The sequence below is a fragment of the Halichoerus grypus genome, chromosome X (assembly GCF_964656455.1).
Source record: "Halichoerus grypus chromosome X, mHalGry1.hap1.1, whole genome shotgun sequence".
Lineage (NCBI taxonomy): Eukaryota > Metazoa > Chordata > Mammalia > Carnivora > Phocidae > Halichoerus > Halichoerus grypus.
This window is the reverse complement of record NC_135727.1, coordinates 121,680,751-121,700,310: the sequence shown is the minus strand read 5'-3', so window position 1 is coordinate 121,700,310 and position 19,560 is coordinate 121,680,751. Positions and strand designations below refer to the sequence as shown.

General features: G+C 44.1%; 1 protein-coding gene across 2 annotated transcripts; it reads right to left on the bottom strand.

The window, feature by feature from the left end:
• Nucleotides 1-366: 366 nt before the first annotated feature.
• Nucleotides 367-18,995, bottom strand: GEMIN8 (gem nuclear organelle associated protein 8). 2 transcript variants are annotated; one of them, XM_036123377.2, is made up of 5 exons: nucleotides 18,867-18,995; nucleotides 15,218-15,298; nucleotides 11,051-11,095; nucleotides 10,033-10,471; nucleotides 367-922 (listed from the first exon to the last, which is right to left on the bottom strand). In XM_036123377.2, exons 2-5 carry the CDS (start codon nucleotides 15,257-15,259, stop codon nucleotides 666-668), a joined length of 783 nt encoding a protein of 260 aa, XP_035979270.2. In that variant the 5' UTR covers nucleotides 15,260-15,298; nucleotides 18,867-18,995; the 3' UTR covers nucleotides 367-665. The 2 variants fall into 2 exon arrangements, with proteins under 2 accessions (XP_035979270.2, XP_077921265.1); XM_078065139.1 differs by lacking the exon at nucleotides 18,867-18,995 and adding an exon at nucleotides 12,793-12,906.
• Nucleotides 18,996-19,560: the final 565 nt, after the last annotated feature.

Sequence of the window (19,560 nt, the reverse complement as noted above, 5' to 3'; positions counted from 1 at the left end):
CCCTTAGGCCAAATCTGGCCCAAGGCCTGTTTTTATAAATAAAGTTTTGTTGGAACACACCCACACCCATTTGTTTACTCACCATCTACAGCTGCTTTCACGCTGCAAGGGCAGAACAGAGTAGTTGCAACAAAGACTGTGTGGCCTGCAAAGCTGAAAATATTCACTCTCTGCTCCTTTACAGGACATGCACGCTGACCTCTACATTGGAGAGAAGTGGTGTTTGTCCCACTGGGTCATTTTCAGTGGGGGCTAAAGGACTTCGAGCAGGAGAGGACATCTGACTCATTCAAGGCACGTGCGTTGAAGTTCAGTTGGGTTAAAGACAGGACAGAAGAAAATAGAAAAAGGCAAAAAACGAGGCAGTTTCTCTAAGTGAGGACTTTAATGAAGTGAACATTATTAGTGACATCAAAAGCAAGCATAATATATATGAAATTATCATGTTAGGTCAAAAGAAAATCTTTCATGTTGGCAACAGTACATGTCTTGCTGACTTCAAGTGGCCAACGTATTACATCCAGCCCTGAGACGGGCCCCCTGGGACTTTGGTGACATGCTTATTTCTCAGTATAAGAGAAATTTCCCTGAGAAAATGCACAGAAGGAGAGATTGAGTGAATCCAAGAGGAAGGGGGTGATGGCTGGGTACCCTGCGCCGCGGGCTCAGAACTTGAGCGGAATGACCGGCCAGTACTTGGGCTGCTTCCTGTCACAGTGCTTGTCGAAGCTCAGCTGCACGGCAGCCTCCATGGCCTGGATCTTCGCGGCACTGTCCCCATACAAGCGCTTCATCTCGGCCTTGCGCCGCTCGCCAGGCCTCTCGGACGGGGGCTCCACTGAGCGGCGGGTGCTGTAGTACAGGTCGTGGTCGGCGTTCACGTAGTCGTCCAGGCGCTGGGCGTCCAGCTGCTGCTGCCGCCCTGAGAACGAACCGACACGGGGCGGGGTGGGGGGGTGAGCCCGGGGTGCGGCTGCTAGCTGCACCGCCAGGTCGGGCCTGGCTGCGCCTGCCGAGACACTCACTAGGTTCTAAGGCATCAGCCGCACACCAGTACTTGCGTGCCTAGGAAATGCACCGATCGCTTATCCGGGAGGCTAAGGCTGCCCCGCCAGACACGGCGAAAAGCCGCCAGGAAACATGTCACCCAGCACCATCAAACCTCCGCACTGAGCCCTGAATACAGCTCTGTCCCTTTCATCTAGGCGGCCCTTCCCAGCTGGGCGGCTTGTGGGCAGGGACACAAAATGCTTCCTGCAAAGTCCAGGGTTGCAAGAAGTAATACTTCCGCCCACAAATGAGGTGCTGGGGGGGTGGGGGGGAGTCAACCCCGTGTTAGAGGTGCCGATTTTATAGTCACCTGGAAAAGAGCAAGTGCTGGTGTCTATAGAATTGCAGCCCTGATCCCCAATCCTTTCACACGGCCAAAGCACAGAGCATGCCAGGAAATGGAGTCACGTAATTCAACACCTGCCCGAGGAAACAGGGCCGAGCCAGGGCAATTCTGCCAATGGAAGGAAGACCTGACTTCTGAGCTTCCTGCTATAGTAACAGAACTGCAAGTGCGCCGATTTCCTCACGATGGGATTGGTCTTTCCCCTTCACAGCTTAGCTTCGGCTAAATTTCAAGTGATAGAGTTACCGGATTTTAATCCTACTAATTTAAATGGATTCTTGTAAAGCAAAAAATTCAGTATATTCTCCCCTGTATAGTTTTTACTGAAACAAGTCCTACTTTTATTTTTATGTATATAGAAATAACGTTAACATATCAATAAGAGAACACTGCATAAGGTAAAATTTAGCCAACCGATAGATTTTGTAAGTGACTGTCAGGAACAGAGAAACAGACAGTAGAATGCACACAGCTGTAGCTACTACTGCGACCGGGAGAAATGCTGCTGAATAAGGAGTGAAGGTGGCTATAGGGGATGAAACAATGACATACATCATTCTTTCCTTGTTTTTTTTTTTTTTTAAAGTAGCAGAATGATAGCTTAGTGTAAAAGGGAACCCAAAAGTGAGCAGCAAGATATGTCTGTGGCTAGGCGGTCATGCTCCTAAGTTCGTTCTTCGCACGTATCCCCTTGGAGTTGGAAGGAAGGAGTTTTGGACACTTGGGAACACGATAAACGTGGATGGCCATTTCTGAGTTAGCACATCCACAGCTTCTTTCTTATACCAGGAGGTCACCTACAGATAGGCCAAATGACTGTCAAGCAAGTAAGTGCAATGTAACTGTTCCCTTATCCACAGAAGAGAGATGTAGCTGACTTCCCGTGAAATGCAGAACTGAACCAAAATACTGGCGTGATGTGCAAATGAACAGGAGGTCAATAAGCATTTGTCTCTCAGTTTTGGTCTTTTTGCCAAGTCCGAAACATCAGGATGTAAGTTGTTCAGTTCTCACGGGTGTTTAGATTGTGTACCCCCACCCTCCAAAGACCACTCCTCTGAAAGTGTGGCCTTTCCACATTAGCCAGGGACAGCAGTTCCCTTTGCCTCCTATGGGAGCCTTGGGCAGTTACCAGTACTTGGGCTCATTTCGTCGTAGGCCCAGAGGAAACCATCCCGTGGGGGTGGGTGGGTGGGCAGAGCCTGTGCATCCAGAAGACAGAGGTTCCCAGACCGCAGTCCTTTTACTCTCACATTTGTCCCAAGACTATAATCAGCCTCACCGACAGATCCGGTGACACAGCAGATGTTCAGCTTCCTGTCTAAATCGGAGTCCTTGCGTTTACAAGGTTTAATAAACACTGGATCCACGCTATCTTAGCAAGTGTTGCTCTCTACCGCCGGGATATGTGAATTTAACCTTCTTACTTTTGCATCTTTCTCTTTCTTTTCCTGGTAATTTAACATGGTTCTGCTACTCTTCTGACCAAAACTATCTTAACAGGTAGGCAATCAGTATAACAATCCTACATCGAGATGTTTTCTCTTACGGTTGACATCTATCAACAAAACACTGTTCATACGAGCCAAGTGGAGCCGCTGGTCAACGTAGCCAGTGCAGCTTTCCAAGTTCACACTTGGCAGGTGCTCATGGGTTACCAACACAGGGTTTCAGCTAATGAAGCTCATTTCGTGTAAGAATAACAGAATAAAAGGCACAGGCCTCTGCTCTCAGTTGTCTTCTTGTCTCTCCTTCCTGTTCAGGTTTCCTTATGAAAATTTAAGACTCAACCCTTGTCCTCTCCCTGCCTCTCAAGAGGCTTGGAGCTTTCCTGGTTTCCAGCATGGTGGGTAGTTGCCCTAAAACACGGACCTAAGGGGCGGGAAGCCTGTCCCCTGCACTGACCGGCTAGTGCTAAAACCTGCCTGTGGAAGTCATGCATGGGGAAAGGGCACGGTTGCCTTCACCACCCCCCACAGTCCCCAGCCCCGGGAGGACACAATGCCTGACGCTAAGCAGGTGCTCAGGAAATGACTGTTGAGAGAAAGCCTGGACAGAGGCCATACATTATTTTTTGTAAACAGCTGTTTCTTCCAGATGCTGTTAGAGAAAAATGATGACAACTCAGGGATAGAGAAACAGATGCTCAAATCTCAAAAGGTGCTGGGCAGAGCTCCCCTCCCATGGGTTCCTCAGAGCCTCCATAGCAGAGAGGCTGCGGGAGATGGGGGCACCAGTGAGATGGGGTCTGATCTTGTTCCTTTATATCTGAATCACTGTGCCTCTACTTACCTAAACACTTAAAAAAAAAAAAAAGTCCTAAGGCTAGACTACAAATTTGAAAGCCAGTCAGCCTAAAATCAAATGCCCTCAGACTGGCTGGACATCGGAAGCTACAGCTAGCACCTGAAAGTACTTCAGCTTATACTGACTTAGGGGACCAAGCAAACCTTAGAACAGAATATACTCATTTGAAGGCATCGCTTACTGTCTTCTATTTATTGCTTCCTTCCTCCCAATGAAGGAAAGGATTCTCAATCACTAGCAGTTTTTCTTCCTGTCAAAACTAGGTGAGGGCTCAACCAGATGGGAGAATCATCTGACTGAAGCAGAGAAGTAGAACATCACACTTCAGACAGAACAGGTGCCACGTCATGGAGAAGTTGATCATTTTTTACTGAAAACAGCTGTGGGACTCAATGTTACCCAGGGCTTTTTTTCTTATAGGCTATTCAGTCATGGGAACTTGTTTTAATACAAATCAGAATATATTTTTAGATTCCAGATTTAATACAGGGCTGGAGTGGGTTGAATAGTGTGCCCTCCCCACCCCACCCCCAATTCACAACTACACGCAACCTCAGAATAGACCTTTTTTAGAAACAGGGGCTTTGCAGATGTAATTAAAGATCAAGATGGGATCATACCGGATTAGTGTGGACCCCAAACCCAATGAGCGTGTTCTTATGAGAGACAGAAAAGGACACATCGAGACACAGGGGGGAAACCGTGTAAACAAGGAGGCAGAATTGGAACTATGTCCCCACAAGCCAGTGAACGCCAGGAGCCACCAGAGGCTGGAAGAGGCAAAGCCCCAGAACCTTTGGAGGGAGTGGGTCCTGCTAACACCTTGATTTCAGACTTCTGGCTTCCAGAACTAGGAGAATAAATTTCTGTTGTTTTGGGCCACCAATTTATGGTCATTTGCTACAGCAGCCCTAGGAAACTAAGATAAAGGTTAATATGCATATAGGGCTAAAACAAGAAAACAGTAACATCCTCTGAAGGAGAAATGCTACTGGATCCCATCTGGGTTCAGGACACATAACCTTGATATTTTCCCCCTCAATCTATAAATTTACATGATGCTACTACCAGTGTGGACTTACAGTCTCCAAAGGAAAACAAAATCATGAGGAGTGACTTGGATTTTAGAAGACCTGACATAGCAGGAAAACATTCATTCAGTATTCCACAGATAATTAGCCCAAAGGCAGAACATTTTGGAAGACAAAGCACTAAGACAAATGAGTGCTGAAGAACATTATTTTTCCTCATTTTTCTAGGATTAGCATGTCTTTCTGATTGTATTCTCTGCTATGTTGCCAGAATTACTGATTTTAGCACAACCGAGCACAAGCACAGTCTGGATTTATATCACGAGTGACTCATTTCTGGCTTGTCAGCAACACACCCGGAACACAGGTGCTCGCCAGCCGGCCGGGAGCCATTTCTGCTGGGTCTTCGTCCTCACCTCCCATCCCTCTCCCCCTGACAAATGAAGTCAGTGGATAATTACTGTTTTCCCTTTTAGAATAAAAGTGCATTTCCATCCTGCCCTTCCACTTTTCTACAGCCTTTTATATGCATCTTCCCCCCGCCTGGTTTTCTGGACTTCGAGCATCTGAACTAGACGAGACACACACACACGGTGGAACTGTGCTCAGTCACAGGATGCCACGCTTTAATCCCACCCACTAAGCCACAGCGGCTCATTCAATACTGAGCTGTGCGTTGCACTATATCCTCCAGGTTTTCCACAGAGGGTGGACTGAGGGCGAACTGGATGGGGTTGCAGCTGACTGAAGGTTCGGTCCTGAAAACTGGTCTAAACCTTCCAGCTTCGGTGGACACAACATGATGGAGCAGATGTCTCCCATCAAATGTCTAAAAGCACCTCCGGGCCCTGTGGTAAGAACAGCACTTTGCACTTATCCCCTTTCTTTCTCTCTTGATCCCAATTAACCCCCTCCCTCAAAGCCTAGAGCACACTCCATTTTCCACCATTACCCCGTGAAACTTCTCTGATGGCTGAGTTCACTGGCTCTACTCATCACTGCAAAAGTACCCATGGACCAGGCCATAGATGGCTCTTCTAGGTATCAGTTTTAATTTGATTTTGTTTCCTCTTCCCGACTGGGTTTAAGCTCTTTGTGAATATGTCTCTCTTTTGACCCAACGGTTACCCCCAAAACACAGGGGATAAAATCTGATTGGCTCAAGCCTGAGACAACAGTGGTGGCGTTCATTTCGGAGGGTCTTCTTCTCCACTGGGAATGATAACTTTCACTCATTTCCCCTCTAAGTACTAGGACTATAACCTTGCAGTCTCAATTGATGGTTATTTATGACTAAAACATGATACTTTTCTTAACCTAACAATAAACATTTTTCCTAAGAAATAACTGAAAACACAGCTGACCTTTAAAACTCCACAACTGTCTACTTTCCCATAAGTAATGTTACCAGTGAGGTTTTGAATAACGGAAATATCGCATTAGGAAATGACATATAACATAATCAAAAGCATGTCTGTTCCCACCACACAGAAGGAGTTCTTTATTTATCCTACTTAATTTTTTTGTTATCATTAAAATATGTTAGAGATTATCTGGAAGAGCAGTAATCACAAACAAGAACATGCTGTCCAGTATGAAAGATTTTATTCTAAGAAAAAATTAAAGACTCAGATGATGATGAATTATGTAACATATATATTCCCGTGGAAGTGAATAATACCGAAAAATCAAGTTTAGCTATATTTTTCCCTGCTAGTGGTATTTCATAAAATTCTGTGTTCTCTAGATGATCCATATTCGAAGTTGAATTTGCCTTTACTGAATAAGTAGCTTCTAGTGGTTCAAAGAGCAAAACAGAACAACTTTAACCAAGTATTCACACTACTTAGGTCCCTAATCACTACTAAAATATATCCCAACTGTGTATGTAGCTAAACTTCCATGAACATTACTAGTGAAGGTAATGGGTTGGAAAGCACGATGGGCATTCACACTGCTTACATCTGAGTTCCATCCCTCAGTGCTGCTCGAAGGAACAGTATGGAGCAGTATTCATCCTATATGCTACCAAAAGTGCTGGTGAAAAAAATAATGCCCATTGTTTTTGGTGGTACAGGGTCAGGCCCCGGCAGCTTCTAAATCTTTAACAGTCAGATTAGACTCCTACACCACAGCATGTTCTCGCCCTTGCCAGACAATGTCCACATCTCCCAAAGACCTGATGATATTTTCAGGGCAGACCGCAGGACACAAAAGCATCGCGGAGACCCTATGACAAGCAGTTTTCAACTATGCTACAATTATACATTTACAAAGCACAAAGAAGCAGAAGCTCGATGTGTTTAGTGCTGTTATTAGTAATATGGAAGTGGGTTCATTTTTCCATGTATTTTACTGTATTGTCATATCAGGCAAGAATGTCCTTGAAATGGATTAAAAGTTGTGTTAATGACTACTTTGATGAAACTGTGTTAACGACTAAACTGGATCAACACCAAAACTTTAATTCTTTTGCTTTTTAAATATTCTAAGTTAAGAATTTGAAAAGTGCAGACCAGAAATGACTTTTTTTTTGAAGCCACAGAACATCTTTTTTAAAAATAATGCAGAATCTCAATTAAGCACTAATTAACACTGACAGCATCAGAGTAAAATCAGTATATGGTTAATAATCCACACTAAAAGATGAGTAATTAGCAACTCACCATAACAACTAACATTTCTTGGGCACGGACTTTGTACCAAGCATGGTTCTCTAACTTATCTTTTATTATCTCATCAAATCTTCATAATTACCACTCCATTAATTAGGACCCCCTTCCCCAGGTGAGGTGACTGAGGCACAGACTGATTAGGGTAGGTGACCCACAAGCTAAGAACCTCTGGCTGATAAGTGGTGGAGGCGGGCGGGACTCTGTGACGGGAGCGGTTCTGCCACAGCTCGCTTGGTATAATGTTACAAATAATGATGTATATATTGAAGAATGAGGTTAAAGATGAAGGCTGTATGGGTTTTCACAAAATTCCCTTTTTTATTGGTTTGCTGTCTAGATCATGGTAAAACAAGTATGTACCAGTTTCTTCAAAGGGATGGCAAGACCTGTGCAGTTCACTTCATGTCCCACTCACAGACTGCATTTGGGACAAAGAAAATTCTCACAGGGGGATTGTATTAGTTTCCTAGGGCTGCTGTAACAAAGCACCACAAACTGGGTGGCTTAGCATAACAGAAATTTCTCATCTCACAGGTCTGGAGGCCAGAAGTGTGAGATCAAGGTGTGGGCAGGGCCGTGCCCCCTCTCAAAGCGCTAGGGAAGATCAGGTCCAGGCCTCTCTCCTAGTTTCCAATGGCAGAACTCCAGTCTTCACATGGCCTTCTTCTTGGGTGCATGTCTACCTTTGTGTGCAAATGTTTCCTTTTATAAGGACACTAGTCATACTGGATTAGGGCCCACCCTAAGGACCTCATTTTAACTTGATTACCTCTGTGAAGACTCCATGTCCATATAAGGTCACATCCTGAGGTTGGAGGGGGGGAAGGTTAGGACTCCAACGAATATTTTTTTTTAGGGAAGAAAATTCAACCCACAACAGTGATGATAACAGTGCAATCTGGAGCCTTGAAGTCAACTCAGCAGATTTGGGAATAATATAAAACAAAATATGAAGTTCATCAAGTTTATAAAGCATTCAAAGCCTAACTCACTTTGTAAAATGCCCCACACAAGCAAAGCAAATTTATCACTTTCTGGGATATTTGAAAACCTCTGATTTAAGGCTCATAATTAATACTGAAATCATTCACTCATTCAAAACAGTATTAAGTGCCAGGCATGACTTAGCAGGTAATTTTTATGATTTTTTTTTTTTTTTTTAAACTTACCTAGAATTCTACCTGACCAAGGCAAGAGGAGGAACAGGGATGGTTCTTAGCCATATCTGTAACTGAACTGCTGACGTTGGAAAGACACATTTTGTTACTTTATTTTCATTTTCATCACATCTATTTTTTATTGAGTAACTATATATCAAGTTATTTTACATTAGCAGATAATTCAAAATGGCCTTTTGGATGACTGGGGTTTGCTTCCATCCCTAATTAGAGCTGCTCTCATAAAAGTATCCATCTCTGGTGGGAAAAACACGTTATTCTACCCTATGGTAAGGACAAAAGAAAGAAACCCCACATCCATCATATTTTTTCAAAAGCTATAAAAAATGGCATTCCAACCAAATGTGGACATGCTTGAACACCTCCTCTCCTTCATCGTTGTAAACTTTTAAGACACTAAAGGGCACGATACTTCATACAAAGCCCACTGCTCAGTTCCTGGTACCCCATGGGGATCGATAAGCCCATCATCAGGAAAACACAGATCAAAGATGGAACCAAAACTTGCCCATCCCCAGACTTCTATGTTTCTGTTTATTTATCTTGTTTGTTTCTATTTATTAAAAAAATCCTAAGTAAAATATCATATAATTAGAACTCAATAAAAACAATATTGAGACTACATACTGGTTACAAGGAGAAAAACATTTGTGTATCTATTTGAGACACTTCAAACGTAAACAGTCTGGTGAATTTTCATAGTAAGGAGAGCACAACAAGCAGTTCTTGTTCTTTGTAGCAACTTGGTAAGAACTCAAAAAAAGGAAATTCCTGCTTTGCTTCTCTAACCCTAAGAGCAGACTGCTTCGACATGGGATCAAACCAGAAAGGTTCGAGTCCTAGACATTTTCTGACTGTTTAGGTTCACGCTGACCTCTACTCTGAATGGTGCTTAATAATTAAGACCTGGTAGCTCACTAGCACCAGGGAAGTCTCAGAGCCGTGTACCAGTGAGGTGACAGCAGTAAGTTAAAAACCTAGCAGTCTCAGGGACAAATCCTAATCCCTAAGTTTGTGCTAGAGGAAGCATCACAGGAATTGGGAGTCAGACAGACCTTGATTTGAATCCCACCAGCTGATTACTAGTTGTGTACCATGGAATTAGTCAATCAACCTTCTGAAGGGTCGCCTGCCTCATTTGCGAAATGGGTGGAATGCCCTCGAGGGGCTGGGGTGTAGATTAGGGAACACAGGCACACCCCTGTGCACACTGCCCCCACCCCCCACCTGCTGTCTGATACTCAGCAGATGGCAGAGGTACCACTGGCACAAGCTTTGTTCTAAAGCTAAAAAAAAGGCCTGTATTAAAATGCCTCTGGAAACTGCCAGAGCTGAGGTGGGACTGGATGTGGAATGTGAGGAAGTTATAAAATAACTTAAGGGAAGAAGACAATGCACAAGGCAGGGCCAGCAAAGGAAGCGCGCGGGGCCGGGTGCACACTTACGGCGCTCCTCCCTGTGCCTCTCGGTCTGGGCGAAGTACTGGCGCAGCTCCTCCGTGATCTCCATGTTGCTCAGGTCGCACTCCACGCCCCCGTCTGACTCGGACTCCGCCTCCTCCGCGGCGGGCCCAGCTCGGCGTTCTCTTGGGCGGGCTGGGGGATGCTGCCCAGACCTTCTGGAATGTGCAGAACCGCAGTGCGAGTCCGTGGAAGCCGGGACGTGGTCAGGAGAGGGCCGAGGAGATTTGGCCTTGTTAGTGTAAGAGCTCTGGGGAAGAGCTGCAGGAGGGAAGGACCACGGGCAACTGAAATACGATTCCACAGCCTTCCTGTAGGCACTATGGTGGCTTCGCATCCAGGCCATCGCCTGATGATAATGTCGCCAGTATCTTGCATATACTGGATGAAAAGACCAAGGCTCAGTAGCTTTCCAGGATGCCACCTACAGAATAAAGGGAGGTGGAGGCTAGATACCACACAGTTCTTCCTCAAGAGAACCCTCAAATATTTGACTAAACAACACGTATCTACTGAGTATCTTCTATATACCGACTACATCAGGATGCTACTACTGGGCCAAAGAGGACACAGGACAGGTCCATGCCCACAACGGACACCAAGTACATGTGCATGAGGTACGCACAGGACTTAGTTTAAGGTTATGGCCACGGTAAAGTGGGGACAGAGGCTAATAATTATCATTTTTAGATAAGATGTAGGGAGAGATACTGACGTCAACCATCTTGGCCCCCTCTACCCACTGTAACTAAACGACTAGTTCCAAGAACCACATGGACTAATGTTTTCTGGTCCCTCCCTCACTACCCCCTTAACATCTGCTGGTCTGGCCCACTCCTCAGTGCCTGGACAAAAGCTGTCTAGCAACCTACCCAGTGGCGCGTTTACTTTTAGCTTTTGGATGTATTTGTTTCTTTGGTCTTCTCCATCATGGAATGAGAATACCAAGACTCTAAAGGCTAAAATTTACCCTTTCCTCATGAGTTAAAAAAGAAAATCTTACCTCTGCTGCCATCTCTGATTGTGGACGTCCAAATGGGCACTGAGACTAGGAAAGAACAACCACAGTGCAAACATCTGGTCAGTACACGTGGGTGATATTTGTGGCTACCTCACGGTTTACAGAGCAGCTCCTCAGAGGTTGCCTCTTCCAAGTACCATGCCTGATCTTCATGCAACATATACTATAGGGCCCTGGCACCTGGGGAGGGATCCCCTTAAGTATGATTAAGTGGCTCAAAGGACACTGCATTTTTCAAATATTTGTTTACCTATTGAAAGTAGACTGGAAAGATCCATAGTTAGTAGCTAGTACCTGTATAAAAAATATTAATATAGAACATGAACTAAAAATATACAACTATTACTTAATTTATTAATCCTTAACTCATGCCGATGCCTATTTAAATTAACCCTAGATGTCCCCACGGCTTGAACAGAATACATCTTGCCGACTCACTGGAAATCATTGTTGGGTCTTGCCTCAGATCTGGGACTTGGAGAAGCCTCTCCAAATGAGATCTCTCTCCAGCCTGGGTTGTGCCCTGGGCTTTAAGCCCCCAGATGAGCCTTGTTTTGGTTTGGATTGTAGTAAGCATCTCTCAGCCGTGTGTGACACCACACTCTCCCTGCCTAACCACTCTGCGTCTTTGCAGGAGAAACTGTTTCATGGAGACTCTCCACCAAGTGCCTGCATAGAACGCCTTTGCTCAAGAGCCTTGCTCGGCCAGGATTTACCCCTTTCTCCCCTACCTACCAGCTTGTGATTTATCGATATGGCAGAAAATACCTAAAGGTAAAGTTTAATCTGCAGCTGTACCTTCTATGAACTATTTAAAACGATTTTTTCTCCTTCCTGTTCAGGACTTCAGAGCTACTAAAATGCCAGCATACATCAGAATGTACTTTAAAAAAAAAAAAAGTTAAACAAAATATCCTGGGGTATCTGGCTGGCTCAGTCGGTAGAGCATGCAACTCTTGATCTCAGGGTCATGGGTTCAAACTCCACACTGGGTGTAGAGATTACTTAAAAAAAAAAAAAATTTTAAATTAAAATTAAAAAAAAAAAACACCCAAAAGTAATACCTAAAATGCACAAGAAATGAAGCATCTGTGAGATGAAACCACTAACACAATGTAATGCTGAGCAAACAGCTACTTGGGTTTTGAAACTCTGGGAAATCAGATACCAAAGGAGGCCTGTTTTTCCTCCTTCACTTAGAGGGCAGAATTTAAAAATCTCTAAGCCTTAAGAAATAAACTTGACTTATTTTGTAATCTCTATCAGATGTTTTGCTATGGTTAATGTGGAAAACTGAGATGTTAAATTGACCACATCTTTTAAGATTTAGCCTGAAGAGAACCATTCACTTTCTTTTAAAATATAACAGGCTTTCCAATAGGCTATTTCTAAGAGGTTTGACCCGATCTTCTGTAAATTTATCTTAAACACAGCCCACACTTCCTGTTCCCTGTTCTAAATTCAGGAATACACACACATGCAGTGAATGTAAACTGGAAAAAAGCCAACCAATGCAGTGAAAATATAAGTGTAAATTAAGTTCACATTACTTTAAAACTGTAATTTAAAGGTTTAAAACGTGAGCAATTATCTGAAAACCTGGCTAACTGCCTATGTGCTTTACAAGCTACTGAAGAAATATAAAAGTCAATACAATTAAGGGGTTAACCACCCAGAGAAGTAACACTAACACAAATGAAATTACAGTAGAAATCAGTACATACTTGAGTGCTAAACTGTAAGGTGCAGCCTGGAAGTGGCTAATTCATTCCAGCCCGGTTTCGTATTTGTATCACCGAAATCTGAGTATTTTTCTGAGAGCTCGCAGCACATAATGCCTTTAAAGTGAACACCATGTGTGTCTTAATCAAATTTGTTTTAGAGATTAACAAGTAGCATAAGAATTAAATTTGAAAAGTCTAGGAGGCATCTGCATGTGTTCTGGAAATTAAGAGTTTTGAATCTAGACTTTGATGCCTCATAAAACGTACTTAGAACCAGATCAATGTAAATATTAAGTATCCTGAACTGGGAAGTCTGGATTCAGCCTCAAATATGCCATAAACATTATTGTAATTTAACACTACTGCAGACCTTCGGAAATCCTGTTTTTATTTATAACTGGGAAAATCCTGCCTGGCTTTAAAAGTAATAGTACCAGTATTGTGAAAATGTACAAGATGGCTTATGAGAGGTTCCACTTTGCAGAGCTAAAAGTGTAGGCATGCGCGATCAAGTAGATAACTGTTTAAGAGGCTCCAGCGTAATTCATCACGTTCACCAGGCTGCTCGAATGTAAATGGCTATGATTAAAAGGGGGCATGCAGAGTTAATTTGAGGAGAGGCTACTTATTTATGCCTTTGATTTCGACAAATAATTTGCTAGAAGGGCTGCCATGTTACACTGTCTCAGAGATCACGCAAGGCAATGCCCTAAGCGCTTCTGCAAGAGGAAGCCAGGACAGTGGGCTGAGATGGCTGAAGCAAGCCGATGCCAGGGTTTGGAGCACAAGCAGCTCTGATTCAGCCTGGTGCGCCAGTGCCCTATGAAGTAGACCAACTAGTCGGCTAAGGCACTGGCCTCTTTCAGGACCCAGGCCATTAAGGAAAGCTGAATTTATCTTAATGATGGAATAGGGGCATCTTTGACATCGATTTTATTCTGATAGTGCTTTCCTGTTTTGGCCGCTGGGACACTTACGATCAAATCTGCTGCCATTCTCTGGCAAGTTAAGAGTCCTGGAGCTGTGTGTCGCATATGCTCATTCACCCCTGGCTTTATTATTCTTCCTCCCCAAATTCCAAAACCTATGTATCATATTCTTTTACATTTTAAGTATTGGAAGATTCCTAAAATCCTACAGATATTCAATTAAAAGTAATTCCTGAGAATGAATGACAAATTAAGTAAACTCTCAGAAATCAAATGAAAGAAGGCCTAGAAAAATATGTCTAAAGGAGTAGCAGCTTACACACAGCTTTATAATTACTGGCTTCTCTTTCCAGCATTACTCTTGGTACTTAATGCCAGCAAAATTTTTCTGTAAAGGGTCAAACAGTAAACATTTTGGGCTTGTGGGCTACATACAGTCTCTGTCACACATTCTTCATTTTCTTTAAATTTAAAAACAATCTGGGGCGCCTGGGTGGCTCAGTCGGTTAAGTGGCTGTATTCAGATCAGATCATGATCTCAGGGTCCTTGGATCGAGCCCCGCATTGGGCTCCCTGCTCAGTGGGGAGTCTGCTTCTCCCTCTCCCTCTGCCTGTTGCTCCCCGGCTCGTGCTTTCTCTCTCAAATAAATATCTTTACAAATAAATAAATAAATTTAAAAACAACCTTTTGACAATGTAAACACCATTCTTAGCTCCCAGGCAATAACAAAAACAAGCTGTGGGCCATCCTTGGCCAGTCCCTATTTCATGTGAATACATTATTCAGCTGCACTGACTCTGCTTTCAGTACGCAGGGGGCTCTCATTGTTGCTCACTCTCCACTTGGCAAACCATGGAGGAACTTTGTGATTCTCACTCGTCTCATAAATGATTAGGCTTGGAGTAAGCCTAGTGGAAGCAAGACAACTGTGATGATGACCACCAGCAATCTTGGTGACCAGTTCCTAATATCTGGGACAAAAGAATTGTCTCCATGACTAAATAAGGAAATTGGACCATTTCTTAAAGATCTACATAGATATTTAAAGACTTAATTAAAAAAAAACCAAACTCCTGCAATCAATTGGGCTTAGAATGCACGTGTAGTGCCATGATTTCTGATGGAGACCCTACTAGCTGCCATGGGCTGGACAGCAACCCAACAAGGATGGGGAGCAGGAGAGAGCTCCCAGAGTCTCTTCCCTGGAAGAAGGAATACAAATCCCTTCCTGCTAAGTGCATCAGTTAGCTCCTAAGGGAAGGTGAGAACCTCCTCTAAGAATGGGTCCTGTGAACTTTTTCAAACCGGCTACTCTTTCCACACAGAGAACTTTAGGACCTAAAAAAAATGCCTGGGTTTCTGAAAAGCCAACATGAAACTAATTCTAGACATTAAAGCAACACTTTCAGCCACCAGTTCAAAGAGAAGCAAGCTTATGGTTACAGCAGATTTAGATGCCTTTCAAAGGTCTTTAATTTTATCTTTCATTCGCCACCTCTTTGGGAGTGTCTCCTACTCTTGCGGCACACGTCTTCATGGACTGAAAAGCAGCTTTCCTCCTAATGGGATGGCGGAGCTGAAAGAAAAGAGGATGGCAATGTCAGGGCAGGCTGGGACCCACAGTTCACCAAAACGGCAGCCCTCCCCGGCGAGCACAATGGCATAATAGTCACTACCCAGCTGAGCCCGGGCGGGCACAGAGACCGAATTCATTGTCTGTCCTCAACCACCAGAGAAGGAAGGAAAAAAACAGCGCTGAGGTCATTCAGGAAACATTGCCGAGGCCCGGGGCCCACAGGCAAGACAGTGCTCTGGGTCTTGAATTTCCCATATATTTTCCCATGTAGCCTTTCTTAAAAAACACACGCATTCTTCAATGAATCTGCTTATCCTGGAAATGTATTTTTAAATGCATAAATATACATGAGGAATAACAGACAAGAGCTTTGTCATTTTCAATGGAAAAAATCCAACTATTTCCATCAAGTTATTAAAAAATTCCACAAGTAATGCGGCTTTGTTGAAAGGTAGTTAGAGCGTACGTATTCTTTTTACTGCGTATTTCTATTCCTGTAAATATAGGATCTAGGATGTGTCATCGCAACCAATAAATAAAATAAAAACACAAATTCCCCTCAAACAATAATGTACACTCCGCAACCGGATTTTCCTCTCTATCCTCCTTTTCCAGCAGAATTCTGAAAATTAAATACATGAAAACTCACCTGCTTTCATTTTTGCATAGAAACACATTGGAGGTCACTCATTAAGTTATGCTGGCTAAAGCCCCTAAAGTCAAACCTTTCCGATAAGGCTCCCAGTGATTTGGTTCTCTGAACCAAACACATAATTTGGAGGATCTAATTTAGGCCTTCGGTATATGTTTCAGGGTAGAAGGGGGTCTGCTGGAAATTGCTCAAAATAAATGAAGGTACAATGAGAAATGAAAATTACATGAATTGAGTCATGTGGGGTTCTAAGGAATTTCTGTATATGTAGTAATAACCCTATCAGAGAAGATGTCTTCCAATAATGCATACACCAGTAGGAATTTCCTCAACTAAGATAATAAAAGGTTTTCTGACAGCATTGCTTCCGGCCCACCACCCCCGGCTGCCTGATGGCAGTTTCAACTGGCTTGAGGCACTCATGGGCTCCCTCCTGTGGCTTAGCATGGTCCCTGCTGGGTAATGTGGACAAAGATGGCTCAAGACTGAATGTCCTCCCACCCTCAGGAGTCCAGGCTCTGTCTTATGGCCAGACACAGGCCTCCCACAAGGGCACATACTACCCAGTTCAGAGAGCCCGCACCTCCCCGTCTACAACAACCATCGTTAAAGCTGATGGGCGAGGGAGCCAAAAAAGTTTTATTTCCTTTTCATTCCTTCAACCCCAAACTCTCTTCCGGACGTTGCAGTTAGAATGTCACAAAGGAAGGCCCAGCATGGGGAAGGAGGAAGAATGAAAGGACATAATTAAGCGTTCCTCTTTTTTTTTTTTTTAAACACAAATAACTTTCCACCCACAGAACGGCATTGTTTGTCAGCAGAGTGATGGATTTGTGAGTGGATTTATTTGCAAGTTCACCAAATCCCCATGTGCCTAAAGTCAAAATCTTAAGTGAAATATGAGGCCACTCAAAAACAAAGTGGACCCTCTGACTTACGAACACAACAGGCAATGGGAGAGTTGAAAACGGGGATAACAAAGAAGGACATAATAGTAATACAACTCAAACGAGGAAACAGTTAAGTTCAATTCACTGCAAGTTTATCGCTCACAAAGCAAAACCTAGTGTGACTGTAAAGGACTAAGGGTGAAACAGGCAGGTTATGCAAGCTCAGAGCCTATCAGCAAAAACCATGACTAGTTTAAAGTGGTTAAGCCCACCAGTAGATTTCAGGAGCTTTATTTCAAGTTTACTTCTATAAACACATACATGGTAATTCCATTTAATCACTGTGTTTTCTGAATTTATACGGCACTCACTACATCCCACTCATTTAATCAATTACTTGTAGGCATGGATTCTGCAATCTATTTCTTTTAAATTTCCTATTTTCCTTCCAGCATAAAAACCATAGCTATATTTTCCTGCCTTTGGATGCTGGTGAGATTGTTGTTTCCTGATAATAGTCTCTCCTCCTCCTTCTACCCTCCCTAAATAAACTGTATAGCTAGTCACTCAAGTAACCGTACAGCTCCAGATCTTTTTGGAAAGCAGACGTTTAAATACATTAATATGTTTTCAAAACTATTTTTAATTCATCTGATATTTGATCAACCACAGTTACGCTCTTTTTTCACTTGTCCAACTGTTTTAATTTCCTATTGGAGAGAAGGGGTCCAAGAGTTCTGTACCCAGTTTGTAATCTCTCCAGCCTCCACTCTGGCCTTAATTGTAGTTTTCCCCCATCCTTCTTATCTCACCCCACCCTTAAATGCTGGATCCTAAAACCCAAAATAATCCGTCACCATCTGTAAAACAGTTTTAGAATGAAAATTTCTCTCTGGAGCTTTAGTTTATATACTTTCCCAGCCCAGCAATAAACACAGAGGAGATCTGTATACCTTACTGTGAACCTGTCTTCAGTTACTATCCCAAGTCACTAACCAATTTACTATCCCAAGTCACTAAACAATGATAGTAACCAAGTTACTACCCCAAGTCACTAACCAATGATCTTTAAAAATATATGGTATCTCTTGTCATTGCCATCCCAAAGGGGCTGTTATAAACTGTATTTGCAAATGTTATCTCCACCCCACAATTCATGGAAATCCTGAGAGTAACTAAGCCCAGAAGTGTTATTAATCTTTGGTCTAGACTTTCTAGTAATGTTCTGACTTAAGGTGCAAAACAGCTGAATACAAAACCTAGCCTATGAAACAACTTTAAAAATCATTCTTGAAAAAGATAAGATTGTTCAGAACCATCTGATCTGTACTAAGGAACTCCCAAGATTTCAGAGCTAAAAGGTACTTCGTTGGTCCCTGTTCAACTCCACTTAATTACTGAGGAAGTGGGCAAAGACCTTCTCCACCTCCACGGGTAAGGCGCATAAAAGACCACAGGTGCCAAATGTTCTCTAGATAATTTCCACCAAAATTTCTGACCTCCCACAGAAGTCAAAGTGGGAGGGAAAAGAATGAAAACCCCAAGTTTTGAGTAGACGGGCCAATATTCCAGACATCCCTCCAAGGATGAGGCTGCTCTGGGCGACGTGCTGTTCAGGTACTGGGCTGTATGGCCTAAGTCAGAATTCATCCAGACTTAGCTTAACACAGTGTTACTCAGCACCTCAGAATCACGTGGGGGAGGGGGGAGTTTAATAAAAATACCGATGCCTGGGTCCTACTTCTAGAAATTCGAATTTAATTGGTCTGGAATGGGCCCCCGGGCATCAGAATTCTCAAAAGTCATCCAGTGATTCCGAAGCACGGCGGCTGAGAGTCTCTGGAACCAGTCCCCTGTCACAATTAACCAGCAATGATTTAGGAATCTCACGGGCCCCGCGGGATGAGGCTAATTACGACAACGTGACAGGGAAGCCCTCGGCTCTCCCGGCATCTGCGGAAGGGCTCCGGGGCCTCCAGGCTCCTCCCTCACTCCCCAAAGGAAACCCAGCCGTCCCCGGAGTCACCTCGTGGGCTCGTTGCTCGCGGATCTCGGGCGGTGGGCGAGCAGGGGCCTATTTCCTGTGAGGAGACAGAAGGGGCGCGGGAGGGAGGGGCTGTTGCCCGGGAGACCAGAAATGCACTTCCGGCGAGGATCACGTGACATGCGCGCCGGAAGTCCGCGCACGGCGCCGCTGACGCCACGTCCGCTCCGCGTTCTGCGCCACGTGTGCGTGGGGAAACTGTCGTGAGATGAGGCTCCGCCTTCCGGGGCGGAGCGTAGGGAAAGGCTGGAGGAGAGTGATGGGCCACAGGTCCGGGCGCGACTGCGGCGCCTTGGCGCCGGGTCTCCGCCTGTATCTCGGGTGACGGGTCTGGCGCGGCGGGAAGACGAGGGTTGTTTCTGCACCGCCCTCGTCCCTGGGCCAGTTCCTTGACTGTCGACTTTTCACCCTTCTCTCAGCTCTCTTATCTTCCTCCTCTATTTCTTTGGTTAGCCTTTTCTTTCTTTTTTTTTTTTAAACTGGCAAGGCTAGAGGTCGTGGCCCAGGAGGACACGCCCAGGCTTTGGAGATAGCGTTTAGTTTATGAACCTCGCGAGCCTCGGGTTCTCGCCCGTAAGATGTGAATAATCCCTAGTGCAGTGCCTGGTGCGATGTAGCCGACCAACGTTAGTACCTATTAACATTATTTGTATTGCAGGCATTATCAGCAACACTT